The 19,736-nt window shown below is 39.6% G+C and overlaps 1 protein-coding gene across 3 annotated transcripts in view; it reads right to left on the reverse strand.

Annotated features, from left to right (window-relative positions):
- Window positions 1-19,736, reverse strand: part of RIPK1 (receptor interacting serine/threonine kinase 1) — a 39,356-nt gene that overhangs the window by 10,479 nt on the left and 9,141 nt on the right. For all 3 annotated transcript variants that reach the window (XM_036026584.1, XM_028513436.2, XM_028513435.2), the window contains exons 3-7: window positions 19,031-19,187; window positions 14,638-14,775; window positions 13,102-13,330; window positions 11,073-11,222; window positions 5,207-5,283 (exon numbers count right to left, since the gene is read on the reverse strand). In XM_036026584.1, coding sequence (XP_035882477.1) covers window positions 5,207-5,283; window positions 11,073-11,222; window positions 13,102-13,330; window positions 14,638-14,775; window positions 19,031-19,187 — 751 coding nt within the window. The remainder of the gene's footprint in view (window positions 1-5,206; window positions 5,284-11,072; window positions 11,223-13,101; window positions 13,331-14,637; window positions 14,776-19,030; window positions 19,188-19,736) is intronic.

Here is a 19,736-nt window from a genome sequence, read left to right on the forward strand (position 1 = left end):
GGCAAGGCAGCTTATTTCCCTGCATTGTGACACTGTATGTGAAGAAGGGGTCAGAATGGGAACAATGCTGCTTGCTTGGCTCTCAGCCTGCTTTCCTCTACTACCCACAAGTGAATTGGGCCCTTCTGGTGCTGATTCCCAGGTGGGTGGTTTTGTGTATGTCCCAGGACCCCATGGGTCCCTCCAACAGACTGTCCTGTGAGACTGGGAGTTTTTCCCATTGCCGCAACTCCTACAGATTTTTACAGCCAGAGGTTTTGAGGCTTCATTTTCTCATTCTGGAACCCTGGGTTGCACAGTCTGTATTTTTCCCCAGTTGTTCCTCCCAGTTTATCCACACACAAATGTGGGATCACCAAGTACACCTGCCACCGCCTCACCCTCCCGGTCTGCCAGATACCACCTTGCTGTGCATCCTCTCTGCCCCAGGTGCCCATCTCCACCCCTCCTTTCAGTCTGGATGTTTCTTCTTTAACTCCTTGGTTGTCAGACTTCCATACAGTTAGATTTTCTGGCACTTCCATTTGTATTTGTTTTTACTTTGGTGGTTGTTCTTCTTTTGGTTGTGCGAGGAAGAGAAATATATCTACCTATGCCTCCATCTTCGCCGGAAGTTGAACAGTCTGTTATTTTAATTTATAAAAGCAATTGTTTATTTTTATAGTTATGTTTTATTATACAAAATACATAAGTACAGATTCCATTTAAAAAGAATCAAATTGTGCAGAATCACATACAGCAGCACTTTAGTTGTTTCTTCCAACCACCACTTTCTTCCATTCCCTGGAACAGTAGTCCCTAACCTTTTTGGCACTAGGAACCAGTTTCATGGGAGACAACTCTTCCATGGACTGGGGTGAAGGAGACAGTTTTGGGACGATTCAAGTGCATTACATTCAAGCTCACCTCCTGCTGTGCGGCCCAGTTCCTAACAGCCCCCAATTGGTACTGGTCCATGGCCCAGAGTTGGGGATCCCTGCCCTCACACAGCATATGTGGTTTATCCTTTTATTCTCTCTAGGTATTTACATATACATTCTGGAAATTTATACACACACACATATGGTCTGTCCAGTAAAAGTCCAGCCATTGTTAATATAATGAGAATGGTTTGTGTGACATTGATGTAACCTGACAGCCAAGGATAGTAGACTGGAACGCACATGTGTGAACAATGATGACTTCACTGTACTAGTCAGTGAGGGCGGTAGACACCATTGAATGAGTATGTGTACTGTGTGGCCATCACATTCAAAATTACTGAGCAAAAAGAGCAACAAATCTACATCAAATTTTGCATTAAGCTTGAACATTGCTCCAGAAACTATTCAGATGATTCAGAAGGCTAAAGCTATATGCAGCTGGTGATTGGCAGCTCCATCATGACAATGAGCCCACTCATGCACCATGTCTTGTGCAGAGGTTTTTTGTGAAATATCAAATTGCTGAAGGTGACTCAGCCCCCCTACAGCCCCAATTTGTCACACTGTGACTTCTGGCTTTCCCCAAACTAAAAACACCTTTGAAAAGAAAGATATTTGACTGTCAGTGAGATTCAGGAAAATATGACAGGGCAGTTGATGATGACTGGGAGAACTGTGTAAGGTCCCAAGGCACCTGCTTTGAAGGGGACTGAGGTGTCATTGTCCTAAGTACAATGTTTCTTGTATAAATATCTTCATTTTTGTATAAATATCCTTCAGTAAATATCTCCATTTTTCATATTATATAGCTGGATACCTTCTGGACAGACCATACACACACACACACACACGTGTACATATATACACACGTTTATGTATACATAAAATATATAGAAGATATAGGATCTAGATATAGAAGAAAAGGATCAAACTCTTAAGTATTGTTTTGACTTATTTTTTTTACTAACAACAAATCATGAAGATCTTTCTGTGTCATTATATATTAGTTTCTGCCTCTTTTAAATGGCTATATATTCTGTAGTTTCAATGACTCGAAATTTAGTATATCTACTTATGATCCATGTGGGTTGTTTCCACTTTTTCAGTCTCAAAAACTAAGGTGCTCCCTGGCTGGTGATGCTCAATGGATTGAGTGGTGTCCTGCGAACTGAAAGGTTTCCAGTTAGATTCTCTGTCAGGGCACATTCCTGGGTTGTAGGCTGGGTCCCCATTTGGGGGAATGTGAGAAACAACTGACTGACACTTCTCTCACACATGGATGTTTCTCTCGCTCTCTTTATTCTTTCCTTACCCTCTCTCTAAAAATAAATAAATAAATAAATAAATAAATAAATAAAATCTTACAAATAAAACAAAACTAAGGTATAAAAAACTCCTAGAGCTAAATCTTTGAGAATACATGTGAACAGGATAGACTACTAAGAGTAGAATTGCTGCAAAAGTTATGTGCTTTTAAAAGTTTGATAGGTTGCCCTGGCTGGTGTGGCTTAGTGGATTGAGTGCCGGCCTGTAAACCCAAGAGGCTGCTGGTTCCCTTCCCAGTTAGGGCACATGCCAGGGCTCCAAGCCAGGTCCCCAAGTGGGAGCATGCAAGAGACAACCAATGGATGTTTCTCTCACACATTCACATTCTCTCCCTCTCTTGCTCCCTCCCTTCCCCTCTATCTAAAAGTAAATAAATAAAATCTTTTTTAAAAGTTTGATGGATGCTTCATTTTTCAATAAACTTCACCAATTCATAGTCTTACCCAATACTGCACAGGGACAGCCTACTAGTCTGCATTTTCACCAACACTTGATATTCCCAATCTTTCAAAAATGTTAATCTAATAGATAAAAAAATTATAATAAATTCATTTTGCTTTTCGCTGTTAGTGAAGCCAAGTATCTTTTCCAAACTTCACTGTCCATTGATGGATTCATTTTGTCATATTTCATTCAAGATTTTCACATTTCTGTTAAGTGAGATTGGTCTGTAATTTTCCTTTCTTTTATCTTCTTTTTCAAGTTTGGGGATCAAGGATATACTAGTCTCATAAAATGAGTCTGGGAGTGTGCCCTCTTTTCTGTTATCTGGACAAATTTTGTAAGATTGGAATGATTTATTCATTGAATATTTGATAGAAATCACTGGTAAAAGCCCTGGCTGGCGTAGCTCAGTGGATTGAGTGCAGGCTGCGAACCAAAGTGTCGCAGGTTCGATTCCCAGTCAGGGTACACGCCTGGGTTGCAGGCCATGACCCCCAGCAACCGCACATTGATGTTTTTCTCTCTCTCTCTCCCTCCATTCCCTCTCTAAAAATAAATAAATAAAATCTTTAAAAAAATCACTGGTAAAATGATCTGGATATGAAATTTTCTTCATGGCAAGAACTTTCATCACTGATTCAATCTTTTTAAATGGCTACAGGAATATTCAGGTTTCCTAATTCTATCTAAGTCAGTTTTGCTAAGTTCTACTTTTTTCTCAAAATTTACCCATTTTATTTGTTTTAAAATTAATTAGCACAACTGTTTTGTGCTAATTAATGTTTTCTTTCTGTTTTCCTTGATGAGTAATAATTAGTTGATTTTATTAGTTTTTTCAAAGAACCAACATTTAACTTTTTGGATCCTCTATTAGCTGTTTTCTATATCACTAATTTATGCTCTTCTCTTATTATTTACTGCTTGCTTTCTATTTGCTCTAGGTTTATTTTGCTATCTTCTCCAGATGAATGCTTATCTAATTCATTTTCAGCCTTTCATAAATATACATATAGACTATTTTTACTAGTAAGTACTCCTTTGCAAATTCTGTAAGCTTTAATAGGTAGTGCTTTATTAGCTCCAAATATTTTCTAAATTTCATTATTTTTTAACCCAATTGGTAATTAAAAGTATATTTCTTAACTTCTAACCAATGGGATTTTCTAATTATCTTTTAAGATTAATTTCTAGCATAACTGAAATGTAGTCAGAGAATGCAATCATTCTTTACACGATTACAGTCCTTCAAACTGGTTGAGACTCCTTTTATTTTCCAGCACATGGTCAACTTTTGAAAATGTTCCATACGTTCTTGAAAAGCCTTCAAAGGTGTATTCTGGAGTAATTAGATGCAATATTTTATATATTCCCATTAGGTCAAATGTGTTAATTATGTTGTTCAAATTTTCTATATCCTCACTGACAATTTTTTTGTTTCTTCTACCAATTAGAGGGAAATGTGTATTAATATCTCCAACTGTGATTGTGGATTTGTCTATTTACTCTTTGAGTTCTGCCAATTTTTGCTTTCTATATTTTGATTTTATGACCATATAGATATCTAAAGCTATTATTATCATTCTGATGAATCAAACCTTTTATCATCATGAAATATTACTAATGTAGTAATGCTTTTCTGCCTTAGTGACTGTCGCTCACGCTGTCCATTTGATTGCTCTTGGCTTGCATTAGATATCTCTGTTTAAGTGTAAGAGGCTGACAATCCTTTTTTTTTTGACTGCCCAAGTTTTTTCTTTTTTTTATATTTTAAAATTGCTGTTTGTCTACCTGTTTTGTTTACTGTAGTCTCCTTTTCATGATTCTAGCAGTATGTTGCTGTAAGACTTATGACAGCAGCTTTTTTTCTGAATGTGTATGTTGGGCAAGTTTCTGTTCCTCTTTGTTGGTTAATTGGTAACAATATTTGACATACCTCTCTGACTCCAGACCTCAAACTTACTGCTTCAGCTCAAAAGCAGATGCTGCTCCCATTTGTGGCTTAGCATAATGGAATTAGGGGGAGAAGCCAACTTTTATGACTGGTATAACTGTGGATCTCAAATAACTCCCTATCAATGTCCCAGGTGACCATGATGTTGCCTCTCTATATTCACTCAAAACTTGCTCCTCTAGCTTTCCTTCAGCATTATGTTCTGGGTTAGCTTTTCTTTTTCTGTTACATGTTTCAGCAAATATACTTTTGTTGGCTTTCTATCTTTCAAGAATTCCTCAAAATGACTAATCCACCTAGGATATTTCCTGTTTTATTCCAGAGAAGTTGTGCTTTTGTTTTCATATTACTATGTATATTTTCTCCCATTTCATTAGTTTTGAAGGAGGAATGGGTCCAGAATGCCAAGTTGATATCTGCATAAAACTGCTCATTTTGTTTTATGTAGTTACCAAGCTAGCTTACCTCAAATCTCAGTTACAAATTACATTGCTTTGATTTTCATGATTTAAAATATATGCTTTGACATATTAACATTTTTAGCATCTGCTATGTTACCTACCTTTAAACTCTTCACATCCTCCTCTATATCTTCTTTTAACTGATGTAAATAAAAAGGTCTAAATTTTTCTTCAATGCCTATATAAGAAAAACAGCACTTTAAATTTCTTAAATATTTTCTGAAATAAAATTAAAATATTAGTGATCTATTATCTTTGCATTTACTTTAATCTGTGGGAAAGCAGTAAAACAAAACTTTAAATGCCAAATCACTGGCTTTCAGGAAAAGACTAACAAGATTAATAACTTGGTGACAGAACAAGGGATAGTACAACAAAGCGCTCCTGTGAACTGGCATGCAGTGTCTCTGGCTGTGAAGCACAAAGCCCTAGCTAGTGTGAGTTCATTTCCAAGTGAACAAGGATGGGTGGACTCTTTGTTTCTGTCTCTCCGATAGATTTACCAGAGGATGAAATACTCAGAATAAAATTCACTCAAAACTTTGCTATAAAGCGTTAGAGCTGTTGGCTTTAAAAGAAAAAGCAATGATCACTTCCTGGAAGATGCAGTAGACGTATTTTTCCTTATTTCTCCCTCTAAGTACAACACAAAGCCCTACATATTATACATAAAACAAATATAAGGAGACTCTGAAAGGAGAAGAGACAAAGGCAGATCAGCTAGGGACTTTGGGATTTGAGAAAAGACATGACAATGAGTTCACTGGGATTTCTTTTTGCCACGTAGATTCTAGACTTAGTCCTGAAGAAGCTGGCAACCCAATACCAAAAAAATCCAGCAAAAGGCTGCTTTTTCTAGCCAGAGGACTAAGCAAGGGGCATCCTAGCAAGATATAAAACCTTTAGTCAATAACCACACTCCAACCAAAGGACAGAAAAAACTGTTGCTCCATCGCCACCCCTACCAGCAAAGGCTGATTGTGAGCTGAGACTTCCAACCTCACAAGACAGTAATAAGGTGCCCCAATGCACCAACAAGGGTGATGTCAGAGAGATCCAAATAGGAAACCAGGACTTTCCCTTCTGCCAGATGGTAATGAGCCCCTCCGCTCCTGTGGTGTCAGTGAACTACAATGGCAGGCTGGATTTGACCCTCACCTTGCAGTAACAAAAAGCCCCTTCCCTATCTTAATGGGTGTCAGAAGAGGCATAGTGGGGAGTCAGGACTTTCACTCCATTGCAGTGTCCATGGAGACCACGTGAACTCTGCAGGAACTTCCACACCTGACCAGTAGTAACAAGGAGGCTTCTCCATCTCAGATGTTAACAGGGCTAAGTGGAGAACCTGCACTCCCCTCAACCTGAAACCAACAAGGTGGCAAAACCATCCCACTGCCAAAATCGTGTCGGATAAAGCCAGCTAAAATGGAAAACTTAAAGAAGATCCAGAATCTCATAACATAGTAAGAAAAAGTGTAAGTTTCAATAGAAAAATCACTAATCATACTAAGAACCATAAAGATCTCAAACTGAATTTAAAAAAGACAATAAATGCCAACACTGTGATGGCAGAGATATTAGAATTACCTGTCTAAGGCTTTTCAACAGCCACAATAAAAATGCTTCAATATCAGTTATAAAGAAGCTTGAAATGAAAAATAGAAAGCATCAATAAATAAATAGAACATATAAAAGAAATTTCAATAAAACTTTTTAACTGAAAAATTCAGTAAACCAAAATTAAAAGCTAGGTGGATGAGCTCAACAGCAGAATGAAGGATACGGAGCTAAGTCAGTGAATTAGAAGACAAACTATAAAAATGACCTAATCTGATCAAGAGAGAGAAATAAACTCAGGGAAAAAATGTACAGGAGTCAGGGACATGTGGGACTATAAGAAAAGTACTAGTATTTCTGTCATCAGAATCTTGGAAGGAAAGGAATAGGGCTGAAAAAAGTACTCTAATTTGGCAAGATACATAAACCTATAGATTAGAAAAGTTGATCAAAACTCAAATGAATAAACCCCCCCAAATCCATAACAAGACAAATAACAATTAAACCTCTGAAAAATAAAGAGAACATAAAAACCTTGAAAGTGGTCAGAGAAAACTACTACCTATAAGGAAAAAAACAATTGGAATGACAGAGGAATCAGTAAATGAGTGGATAAAACAACTATGAAACATTTACACAATGGAATACCACTCAGCCATAAAAAAAGGAGAACAATTCTACCCTTTGCAACAGCATGGATGGACCTGGAGAACATTATGCTAAGTGAAATAAGCCAGCCAGAGAAAGACAAATACCATATGCTTTCACTTATATGTAGAATATAATGAACAAACTGAACTAACAAGCAAAATAGAGACAAACTCACAGATGGAGAGCAGGATGACAGCTATGGGGGCGGGAGGGCCAAGGGGTTGGAGGGATGGAGCAAAAAAAGGAAAAAGGACTCATGGACATGAACAAGTGTGGTGATTACAGGGCGGGGGGTTGGTATAAAGAGGTTAAACGGTAATGGAAAAAATACAATAAAAAATTAAAATTTCAAAGAAAAAAAAGTATGACAGAAGATTTCTCAACTGAAACCATGGAGGCCAGAGGAAGTAGCACAATATTTTTTAAGTGCTGAAAAAATAACCATCAACCCAGAATTCTACACCAGCAAAAATATCCTTCAGGAATAAAAGGGAGATCAAGATATTCTCAAATGAAGAAAAACTAAGAGAATTTGTCTCCAGAAGACATAGCACAAAAGAATAGCTAAAGGAAGTTCTCTAAACAAAAAGAAAAATGATAAAAGAAGATACCTTGGAAAGGAGGAAGAAATAAAATGTACAATATTAAAAAGTAACACACATTTGGTCTTTTCATCAGCTTTTGTTGGCTCTGGGCAGGGAGTTTGCCAAATCCCTGGAATCCCCTAAATGATAAGAATGTCTGTATATGTTAGTGAGATGGCTCCTGGCTGGAGAGGTAGGGGTGAGGGGAAACTAGACAGCTTCAGAATGGGAACTGTCACCAGAAACACCTCATCCTAATTAGAGTTGGAACTTTCAGCACCACCTCCTGACCTCCATGAAGGGAAGAAGGACTGAAGATAGTTCAGTCACCAATGATTTAGTCAACTGTGCCTAGTCTACTGAGGCCTCCATGAAAATCTCTAAACAAGAGTTTAGAGAGCTTTTGGGTCAGAGACTACACTGAGGTTCTGGAAGAGTGGCACCTCCAGAAAAGGCATGGGAGCTTTTAAGTACCTCCTACCCCCGCAAATATTTTGCTTTATGCTTCTCTTCCACTTGGCTGTTCCTGAGTTGTATCCTTTATAATACATCTGCATATAAATCTAAAATTATCTCAGAGTAAGAACTTCAATGAAAAACAAAGTGAAAAAAAGCCCTGGCTGGTGTGGTTCAGTGGAGTGAGTGCTGGCCTGTGAACTGAAAAGTCACAGGTTTGATTCCCCGTCAGGGCATGTGCCTGGGTTGTGGGTCAGGTCCTCAGTTGGGGGTGTGTAAGAGGCAACCGGTCCATGTTTCTCTTACACATTGTGTTTCTCTTCCTCTCTTTCTCCTTCCCATCCCCTCTCCCCTTCTCTCTAAAAATAAATAAATATAATTTTTAAGAAAAGTGAAAAAGAAGTTAGAAAAAGGAAATCAAGCCAGAGGAATATTCAGGCTGACTAAACAAATAAGCAAATAGGCAACTAAATCAAAGTACTCTTCTAATCCTTTGGTGGTAAGTGGTAGGTGGGGCTTCATTTCCGTTTTCTCATAGCTGAAATATAAGGACAAAATGCTTTACAGGCTCCTAAGTGCTTTCCCACTATTTATTTTTTCTTCATCCGATTTTCTTCTTTCCTCTGCCTTTAGGATCTTAGCAAGATCCTTGGTAACACAGAGGAATGGGAAGAGGTGCAAGCATGTGACAAACCCATATCCTTACCTTCTTCCTCTACTATAGGCCCAATCTAAATGACAAAATATATATCCAAAGATGCCAGCTACACAAAAGGAGGGAAAAGAAATAAAAGAAGCTAAGAAACAAAAAGGCCAACGCAAGCAACCCAAGTTGTATCATTCAACAGATGAATGGATAAGAAAATGTGGCATATCCATACAGTGAAATACCACTCAGCAATAAAAAGAACATCTGACATGTGCTACAACACACATTAACCCTGCAGACATTATGCTCAAGTGAACTAAGCCAGTCACAAAAGGACAAATAGTGTATGATTCCTCTTATAATGAAGTACCCAGAGTAGTCAAATTCATACAGACAGAAAGTGGTATGGTAGTTGCCAAGGGCTGGGGGAGAACACTGGGGATTTAGTGTTTAATGGGGACAGAATTTCAGTGGGGAAGATGAAAAGGTTCTGGACATGAGTGGTGGTGATGGTTGCACAACAGTATGAATGTACTAATGTCATTGAGCTGTACACTTAAAAATGGTTAAAATGGTAACTTACAAAGGCCTGTCCAGAAAGTATCCAACCATGAACTATGAAAAAGAGACATTCATTGAAGAAGATACAAGAAACACTGTACACAGGGCAATGATGCCTCAGTCCCCTTCGAAATAGGCATCTAGGGACCTCACACAGTTCTCCCAATCACCATCAGCCGCTCCATCATATTTCCTGAATCTCACTGACAGTCTGAAATCTCTTACCTTTCAAAGGTGATTTTACTTTTGGGAAAAGCCAGAAGCTGCAGGGTGCCAAATATGGGTTGTAGGGGGCTGAGTCACCTGGGGGATATGATATGTCACAAAAAACTCTGCAGTAGGCATGATGCATGAGCAGGCACACTGTCATGGTGAAGCTGCCAATCACCAGTTGCCCACAGCTCTGGCTGTTTTGGTTGTATTGCATCTGTCAACCAATGAAGAACACTGAGGTAGTACTTATTAATTATCTGGCCTGGAGAGGTGTACTTGTGATGGACAATAACTTCCCAATCAAAAAACATAGTTAACATCGTCTTGATCTTGCTGCAACATTGCCATGCCTTCTTTGGGCATGGAGAACCAGGTGACATCCACTGGGATCATTTCTGGACTATAGCTATAGACCCACAATTCACCTTTGGTTATTGAGGAAATGTGATTAATTAGTAGCAGTTTGAATGAAGTCACTGGCAACTGCAGCACGATGTTCCTTCTGCTCAGGTAACAGAAGCTGTGGAATGAATTTTGCCACAACACCTTTCACACCAAGATCCTGCATCAAAAATCTCAGACACAGTAGTTTTTGGAATCCCCAGATCAGCTTCTAGTTCTTGCACTGCCAGCTGCCGATCATTGTTGACTGCAGCCTGTGTACATTCAACATTCTCAGGTGTTCTGTTTGTTGCAGGCTTTCCGGAATGTGGTCACTTTCAACAGATTCTAGACCATCTTTGAAGCATTTGTGCCACACTTTTATTTGCACTACACTCATCGCATTGTCTCTGGAAGCCTTCTGAATCATCCAAATAGTTTCCACAGAGGAATGTTCAAGCTTAACACAAAATGTGATGCAGATGTGTTGCTTTATTCACTCAGTCATTTTGAATGTGATGGCCACACAGTACACATGCTCACTGAATGTCTACCACTCCAAATGACTAGTACAGTGATGTCGTCATTGTTCACACAGGCACATTCCAGTCCATGCTCCTTGGCTACCAAGTTATATCAATGTCGTGTAAACCTCTTGTTAAATTAACAATGGCTGGACCCTTTCTGGACAGACCTTGCATATATGTGTGTTTCAACACAGTTTTTAAAAAGTTAATTTTGAAAAAACATGCTTTTGGGAGGGATAGAATCTTTTCATTGAAGAAAATGTTTGAAATCTAGATAATCAGTTTGAAATCAAAAGTGAAATTCAATTTTCTGAAAACTCAAAGCAACTTCCTGATAATAAGAAAATGGCCACAGCAGTGATGGTACAGTCATAAAAGATGCCCTTACCAGCAAATGTTGGCCGTAATTCTGGATCTGCCTCCCAGCACTGCTTCATGAGGCTGATGATCTCCTTTGGGCAGTACTGAATGATGTCCCCCTCATCTGGCCTGTTCCCAGATTTAATGCACATTACCAACTGCTGCTCAGAGAGAGCATCTATAAAGCAAAGAGAAGCTTAAGTTTAGACTTTCTTTCAGGTCCTGCTCCTCTCAGGCAGGGAGATGACAGAACTTGGACAATGCCACTAACCTCTCTCTGCCTAGGATATGCTTTTAGTAAAGCAGCCTCGTTTGCACAGGGCAGAATGGTGCCGTGGCAAGGAGCCACACAATGTCTTAATTTCTGTAGATGAAAGACAGAATTCACAAGAAAACTGCCTACTGGCAGAACAAATGGAATATTCATGAGAGTGACTTAAGATGTAGAGTAACATTCAAGAAGTAACAAGAGGCCTGACCAATGTGGCTAGTTGGTTGGGCATTGTTCCTCAAAGCAAAAGGTTGCCAGTTCAATTCCCAGTCAGAGCACATGCCTGGGTTATGGGTTCTGTCCCTAGTCAGGGAGCATATAAGAGGCAACCATTGATCTTTCTCTCTCACATTGACATTTCTCTCCTTCTCTTTCTCCCTCCCTTCCTCTCTAAAAAATAAATAAATAAAATTTTAAAAAAGAAAAAAGAAGTATAAGGACCTTTACTAGGTCAGAGAAGGCTTTGTTGAGTGCAGAAAAATAAGGAATTATCCAAGTAAAGAATGGGGAAAAAGGACGTGGTGGGGATGATTATGGGCTAAGGAAGTAGGATGTAAACATATTGGAGGTTCCATAAATCATGATGTATCCCAGAAATTATGTTTGATATAAGTGAGAATATTGACTAAGAAAGAGAGGTAAGGAATAAGGCCAAAGAAAGAAGCAAAACCCAAATCAGATAGGGCCCTGTATTCCATACTGAGGAATTTAAACTTTATCCTTAAGGCCACAGAGAGTCTTGAAAGGATTTTAAATGGATGAGTGAGATGGTCACATTTCCTTTGGGAGGACCAGTTGGGCTGCAGTGTCAATGGTGGGTGCATATGAGGAGCCTACAGCAGAAATACAAAGGGTTTGACTAAATAAAGTCCAGTAGTGACAGAAGTAGATGATTCAAGATGTATCTTGAATTATGTATACTTTGAATTTATAGGTTTTGATGTCTCTCTGGATGTGGGAGATGAGGAACAAGGCTGAGTCTGTGATGATGAGTGTTTTTTGTTGGGAAACTCAGAAGATGGATGGTGATGCCATTGTTGAACATAACAAGAGGTGCAAAGCTGAGTGGGCTACAGGGAGAGCAGGTAGAAGATAAATTTGTTTGGGGGGATGTTGCTTTGGGGTTCTTCTGGTACATATAATAGATCTAACAGACAAATGGATATCTAGGCCAAGGCTAGAGATAAGAGATTTGAGAGGCATTGGGCAAAGTGGTGGTTGTTAAACTGTGGGAGCTAATAATCCCCCAAATAAGAATGGGTAGGAAAATGTCCATTAGTTTAGGCTCTTAACAAACTGAAGAATGACTACATGTATCTGTTCTCCTGCATGAACCATGTCTGTCTCATCTTTACATTCCCAATTCTGATTAAAGTGCCTATATACATTCTGAAATAATTTTTGAATGGAGTAAGTGGATAGATGAAAGTATGACATGTATGCCTTGTAGTATGAAAGGGTAAGTCCTCATAAATATAAGCAAGCACCTCCCAAGCTTAGATACATCATCCAGGCTCCTATTTGTCCTGTGACCCTCAATTCCTAAACTGAGACTACAAAAATTTATAGAGCACCTGCTATGTTCCTGGCACTATGTATGTAGATACTTAGGAAACAGCAGTGAATACACCAGGTGTGGTCCAAGACCCTGGGGAGCTTATAGTCTAGTGGGTAAGACAGACATTCGATGAGCAATTTTAAATTTTAACTGACTTCATTGAAGACCATTATTTCATTTAACAATTTTGATGAATACACAAATCCCACTCCTTCATAAATGTCTTACTTTCATATGGCTCCTTATTTGCAAATATTGCCCAAAGGACTATGGCAAAGCTGTACACATCTGACTTCTCCGAAGGCCTGGCATTGATGTCATTCAGGTGCTCAGGGGCCATGTAGTAGAGGGTGCCGCCGTTTTTCTTAGAGAGACTATTCATTTTTCGCTGCTCATTATGTTCCTCTTTAGTCAGCTTACTCCAAGTCTTGAAGGAAGCAACGCCAAGATCAGCTATCTGCAAGCGATTAAACAGAACAATGGGATTGTTCTGTGAGGGCTACATGCAAATCAGATTTGATTTAAATTTGGGGCCCATCCAGTAGATGTGAGGCACAGTGAATTTTCCAGAAATGGTTGCACTGGATAGGGTTAAAACAGCTACTTCTGAACACTCATAGAAACTTCATATTTCCCCAGCCATCTAGAAAATCTCCCCTAAGAAATGTCCATGTGAAATCCTGGTATCTCAAATCTTGTGTAATTTTTAAAAACCCAGGAATTTTGCTGGAGGGGTTGATAGGAGGGGAAGAAAGGAGGCAGAACGGAAGGCATTTCTGACATGAACAACAGAATGTGTGTTCTAATTCCTCATTGACTCTGCCTATGTTTTTCAACTATTTCTGGAGGTAGGGGGAAAAAAGTTCTTCTCAGCTGATTTGTATAGAGGACAGTGACTAGGTACTGCACCTTCTCATTTCCCAAATGGTGCCCAAAAGCCCATGGATGCAAGATTCCAAGGATTCCAAAGCCACACTGAGGATAAGGGCTGTGGTGCTACTTGTTTTGAGTTGGTGGCCTGAACCTAAGAGAAAATGGAAAGGGAAGGAGGAGAAAAACAGACAAAAAGCAGAGAGAAAAACATCAAGGTCAGACACAAAACACAGAGAGAAGTGGCAGGGGAAAATGACAGAATACAGTTAAGAAGAAATCAAAGGTGACAGTTTCACTTTTGCCTCCGGGAATCCAAGCCTTTGGGGATGAATTTTGGTATGTGGTTATTGTTAAATCCACAGATTCTAAGAGATGTGCTATTAATATAAAGAAGGAAGCTTCTTTTTAAGACAGGAATAAAAATCCACCCAGGACTAGAGCTAAATGCTAGAGGCAGAACCTTCCAGCAGAGAGGGATGCCTGTGAAAGCAGTCCCAGAGGCCAGACCCCTGGGCTGCTTCCCCTGTCAGGTGCTGGCACTTGGATTCCTGCTGCCAGAGCCAGTAAGCTACGATGACCCCACCTAGATAAATCTTGGTCTCCTTGAGTGAACAACAAAATCCCTTTCTCTTGTTCCCTTGCTTTCAAAATGAAACATTAAAAAGTGCAGATGAAAGTAAATGAACGCATAAAAACTACAAACTCCATCAAGTGTGTGTATATTCCTTTTCAATCCTTGGTAGAGCTTTTTGGCACCACCACCACCAGTTAGAAACTGGGCTAGGTCTCCCTTTAGAGTCACCATGTACAAAAATGGGTTTACAGTGAAGAATTAAAACTAAAATTGCCTCAATCTTCTATAAGCCTTTAGATTACAGTTTACTGGCTTACCTTAATGTGAAAGTCGTTGTCAACGAGGATATTTTCAGGCTTTAGGTCCTTGTGTATTACACCTTCTCCATGTAAATAGCACATTCCTTCAATGGTCTCCAGAATTATCCTTCCTTTTACAGAAAGGGGGATACTGATCTAAAACAAGTAACATTAAGTCTATGAAACGGAAAAGTATTCAAACTGGCCAAAGCAACAGTTTCATTCCAGAGTAGTGGGGTCTGCACCGGAGAATACAGTTACCAGGTTCCTTCTATCCCACTCTGCAGCACTGCTGAAGTTGTAAAACAAGCCCCCTTTCGAAGAAAGAGTTCATCCTATGTGCTAAGGGTATTAATGGTCTTTTTCAGTATAAAACCAAAACTTCCATGACAATATGGTATTATATAAAAATGCTAACAATTAAGCTCCTTGAGAACAAGTCATCATCATCATTATTATTTAGGATGTATGCTTACTACTTAGCACGGTGCTTGGAATGTTTGGTGGATGAATAGATAAATATACAAAAAAACCCCTACCCAAATCCCAGATATTCTCTATGATATACTAATATAATGTTCTAATATGTATTAAATATGTGAAAAATATCATGGAAATATATGTATGAAATAATGTTAAAAGAAAAAAAGAATGTAAGAGAATGTGTTCACACTGATTAGAAATATGTAAAAATTAATCTACAAGATAACATAATACAGTTATCTTGTAGATCATTCATTCATTCTGAAATGAATTTAATATCTATTTTGCGATTTGTTATCAGGTACTTCAGGTCTTCATAGAGTCCCAGGTCAGTCTTACAATTGTATTCTATTATATGAACATTTATGTTTAACATAGAGAATTCCAGTTTCTAGTTAGAGTAGGTAAGCATTAGATTTGCTTAACATCAAAAAACACAAACTCTCACTCTGTGTGTGTGCGTACACACAGCCCCCAGTTTACAAACAGGCAGTTTCCTAAAAACATATGGATATGTTGGTTATTGGTAAACAGGAAAAAAATGTAAATGATGGCAGTAAGATTCCCATGTCAACCCCCCAAACCATATCCAACTCATAATGTAGCTGAATGACAGTATCTATGCTGATCGCTACCATACAAAAAAATTGCCAGAGATTTTCGGGTCTTTCATGGAATACCTTTGGACTTAGGAAAATGCCAGGTAGATCCCTTTCTCATCTCTCTTTGTGCCTCCCTCCCTCCATCCTCCTGACTTTCTTCTTGAGCCCCAATTTGTGCACCTTGTCTTTGCCTGACCCCCAGAAAGCCTACTTAGTTCATGCACCTGATCTAATTTTGGGGAGAAGAGCAATCTGATCAAATGATATGACAATGTGTACAAGTGATTATCTTTTATCTTTCCCACAGGTATTTGTGAGAGATGTCTGTGATTTAAAAGAAGAACTGCCACAGTTTTGGCAATTGTGAGGTCAGGGGGGAAGATAGGGAAAAGGGTGCCATCTGCAATAAAGACAGTCATATCAACCACTCCCACAGGCAAGCTATGCTTTGCCAAGCCCAGTTATTTGCAGTTTCCCAAAGTTGGCATACTCTCGTTCTTTTGCATATGCCATTCTCTCTGCCTGGAACACTTTCCTTCCTAATTCTCAGCTTCAAACCTCTACTTGTCCCTCAGATTTTGGTTCAAGCATCCTTCCTCTGGAATCCTTTCTTATATGCCACATGCTAGGGTGTGTGCCTCTCCTCTGTTCCCATACCACACGATGAGGTTGTCTATCAAAACATTGTACACCATTCCCTTGCCTATCTGTCCCCTTTACTTGTCTGTGTATTTGCTACTGCTTCCTGAACAACTAGCACAAGGCCTTGCTCTTAACAGATACAAAAACTTCTTCTTTGCATAGTTAATTCAGTTTAACTTTGCTTCTAATTTTATTCTTTTTTATTTCTTAAATATATTTGATTATGTTATTACAGTTGTCCCATTTCCCCCCTTCACTCCCCTCCACCCTGCACCCATCTTCCACCCATATTCCCCCCCTTTAGTTCATGTCCATGTGTTATAAGTTCTTGGCTTCTACATTTCCTGTACTATTCTTACCCTCCCTCTGTCTATTTTCTACCTACAATCTATGCTACTTATTCTCTGTACCTTTTCTCCCTCTCTCCTCCTCCCTCTTCCCTGTTGCTAACCCTCCATGTGATCTGCATTTCTGTAGTTCCGTTCCTGTTCTAGCTGTTTGCTTCGTTTTCTTATGTTTTTGTTTTAGGTGTGGTTAATAATTGTGAGTTTCCTGGCATTTTACTGTACATGTCTTTTATCTTCTTTTTCTTAAATAAGTCCCTTTAACATTTCATATAATAAGGGCTTGGTGATGAACTCCTTTAACTTGACCTTACCTGGGAAGCACTTTATCTGCCATTCCATTCAAATGAAAGCTTTGCTGGATAGAGCAATCTTAGATATAGGTCCTTGCCTTTCATAACTTGGAATATTTCTTTCCAGCCCCTTCTTGCCTGCAAGATCTCTTTTGAGAAATCAGCTGAGAGTCTTATGGGAACTCCTTTGAAGGTAACTCTCTGCTTTTCTCTTACTGCTTTTAAGATTCTCTCCTTATCTTTAATCTTGGGTAATGTAATTATGATGTGCCTTGGTGTGTTCCTTCTTGGGTCCAACTTCTTTGGGACTCTCTGAGCTTCCTAGACAGACTTCCTGGAAGTCTATTTCCTTTTCCAGAATGGGGAAGTTCTCCTTTATTATCTGTTCAAATACTTTTCCACTTGTTGCTCTTCCTCTTCTCCTTCTGGCACCCCTATAATTCAGATGCTGGAATGTTTCAAGATGTCCTGGAGGTTCCTAAGCCTCTCCTCATTTTTCTGAATTCTTGTTTCTTCATTCTTTTCTGATTGGATGTTTCTTTCTTCCTACTGGTCCACTCCATTGATTTGAGTCCCAGTTTCCTTCCCATCACTATTGGTTCCCTGTACGTTTTCCTTTATTTCACTTAGTGTAGCCTTCACTTTTTCATCTAATTTGTGACCAAATTCAACCAATTCTGTGAGCATCCTGATTAACAGTGTTTTGAACTTTGCATCTGATAGGTTGGCTATCTCTTCATCGCTCAGTTATATTTTTTCTGTAGCTTTGATCTGTTCTTTCATCTGGGCCTTTTTTTTTTATCTTGACACACCTGTTATGTAGTGAGGGGGGAGCCTTAGGTGTTCAGGGGCGGAGCAGCCCAGTCTCTGGGTTGTGAGGCTGTATGTGGGGCAGGGTCGGAGAGGAACAATGGCACTTGCTCTGCGCTCTGCCGGATTTCAGTCCCTTCCCCTGCTTCTCACAAGGAAATTGGGCCCTTCTGGTGCTGATTCCTGTGTGGGTGGGTTTGTGCATGTTCTAGGACCCTGTGGGTCTTTCCAATGAACTCTCCTGTGAGGCTGAGAGTTTCTCGTGGCACCTCAACCCGCACAAGTGTTCTCAATCGGTGTTTTGAGGCTTTATTTCCCTGCGCTGGGACCCTGAGTTGGGTAGTCTGTCTTACTCCCCAGTTTTGCCTGGTTTATCTACACACAAATGTGGGATTGCCTGGTCCACCAGCCCCCTTGTGTGCCATACCCTTCCACAATCCACAGCCTTGCTGGGTCCACCTGCTGCTGCCTTGTGTGCCTGGGGTCCATCAGCCACCACTTTGCCATGAACCCTCTCCACCTGTCCACTCAATTCTGCCCCTCCTACTGGTCTGGATGAATGTGTCTACTTTAACTCCTTGGTTGTAGGACTTTCATACAGTTCAATTATCTGTTGGTACTGGTTGTTTTTTGTTTCTAAATTGTTGTTGTCCTTATTTTGGTTGTGCGAGGAGGCACAATGTATCTACCTACACCTCCATGTTGGCCAGAAGTCCAGATACAAAAAAACTTTTAAAAATGGTTTTGAGTTACTTGGTTTGGCAAAGTTTTTATTTTCCTGTTGTTGGCTCGAATATTGTAGATTTAAGCTATACGTCTCTTAAATGGTATCTGTATACAATCATTGATATCCCTTCCTGTCATATAAGCCTTCAGAGGATAACTTCTTTACTCAATCAGTCAATATTTAATTGTTATTCATTATGCATATAGCCCACATCAGACCATCTGCGTCATGAAGACAGGGCCTGTCTCTGAATTGTGGATCTTAGAGTGACTGACAAAAGGGGCATGGACACCTGTCTTCAGGGACTGAGAGAAGGGCAAGATTACTTCCTGAGCAGGGAAAATCAAGGAGAACTTAATGAGGGATTGACCAGAAAATCCAAAACATCTAGAAATTCACAAAAGGATTATTTTACACCAATAAGCAACCACAGAAAATGAGCAATAACCCTAACAGACAAGAACACCCAAGTCACCACACCTGTACCAGGCGCAGCAAAGGCCCCCATACCTCAGCTTTCAGCACGTGCATCAGGTTGCCTTTTTCCATGTACTCCATCACGAGGCAATAGTTGCCCTCCTCCATGATGATACCCAGTAGCTTCACCACCCGCTCATGTCTCAGCCTGTGCATCATCTTGCCCTCCTCCAGGAGGGACTCGTTGTACCTATGGGAGGAGAAGGTGCTGAGTTAGCCCTGCTTCCTTTTGTGTCCCCGACAAACACAGTACACGTCTTCAGGGCATTCCATCCCAGGTGCTTTTGTCACTACTTGTTCGTGTGCTGATCTCTGCCAGGAACTGACTACAAGCTTCATTTTTTTTTATTATGTATTTATTTATTTTTAGAACATATTTTTGACATAGTTGTTCAAGTGCAGTTGTCTCCATTTTCCCCCCACTACTCTGACTACAAGCTTTAGATGGCAGAGTGTTTTCTCCTTCCCAATGACTGGCAGTGAGTGTTCAAGAAATGTTAAACTGGTGGGCGAATAAGTGAACATTAAATAAACAGCAGCAATGACACACCTGCCTGAAAAAAGGGCTGTGCTGGACAGTATAACAAAAAATGCAACCTCTCTCATTACCACTCTGGTAAGAACGGAAAGAAGTAAAACAACACTACCACTTGTTTTAAAAAGAGGGTTCCTGGAACCACTAATCAGTGAACCACTTTTGTTTTCTTTTCCATACTTAGGGCTGGTGCTTACCAAAAGT

This window comes from Phyllostomus discolor, chromosome 5 (assembly GCF_004126475.2).
Source record: "Phyllostomus discolor isolate MPI-MPIP mPhyDis1 chromosome 5, mPhyDis1.pri.v3, whole genome shotgun sequence".
NCBI classification, from domain to species: Eukaryota; Metazoa; Chordata; class Mammalia; order Chiroptera; family Phyllostomidae; genus Phyllostomus; species Phyllostomus discolor.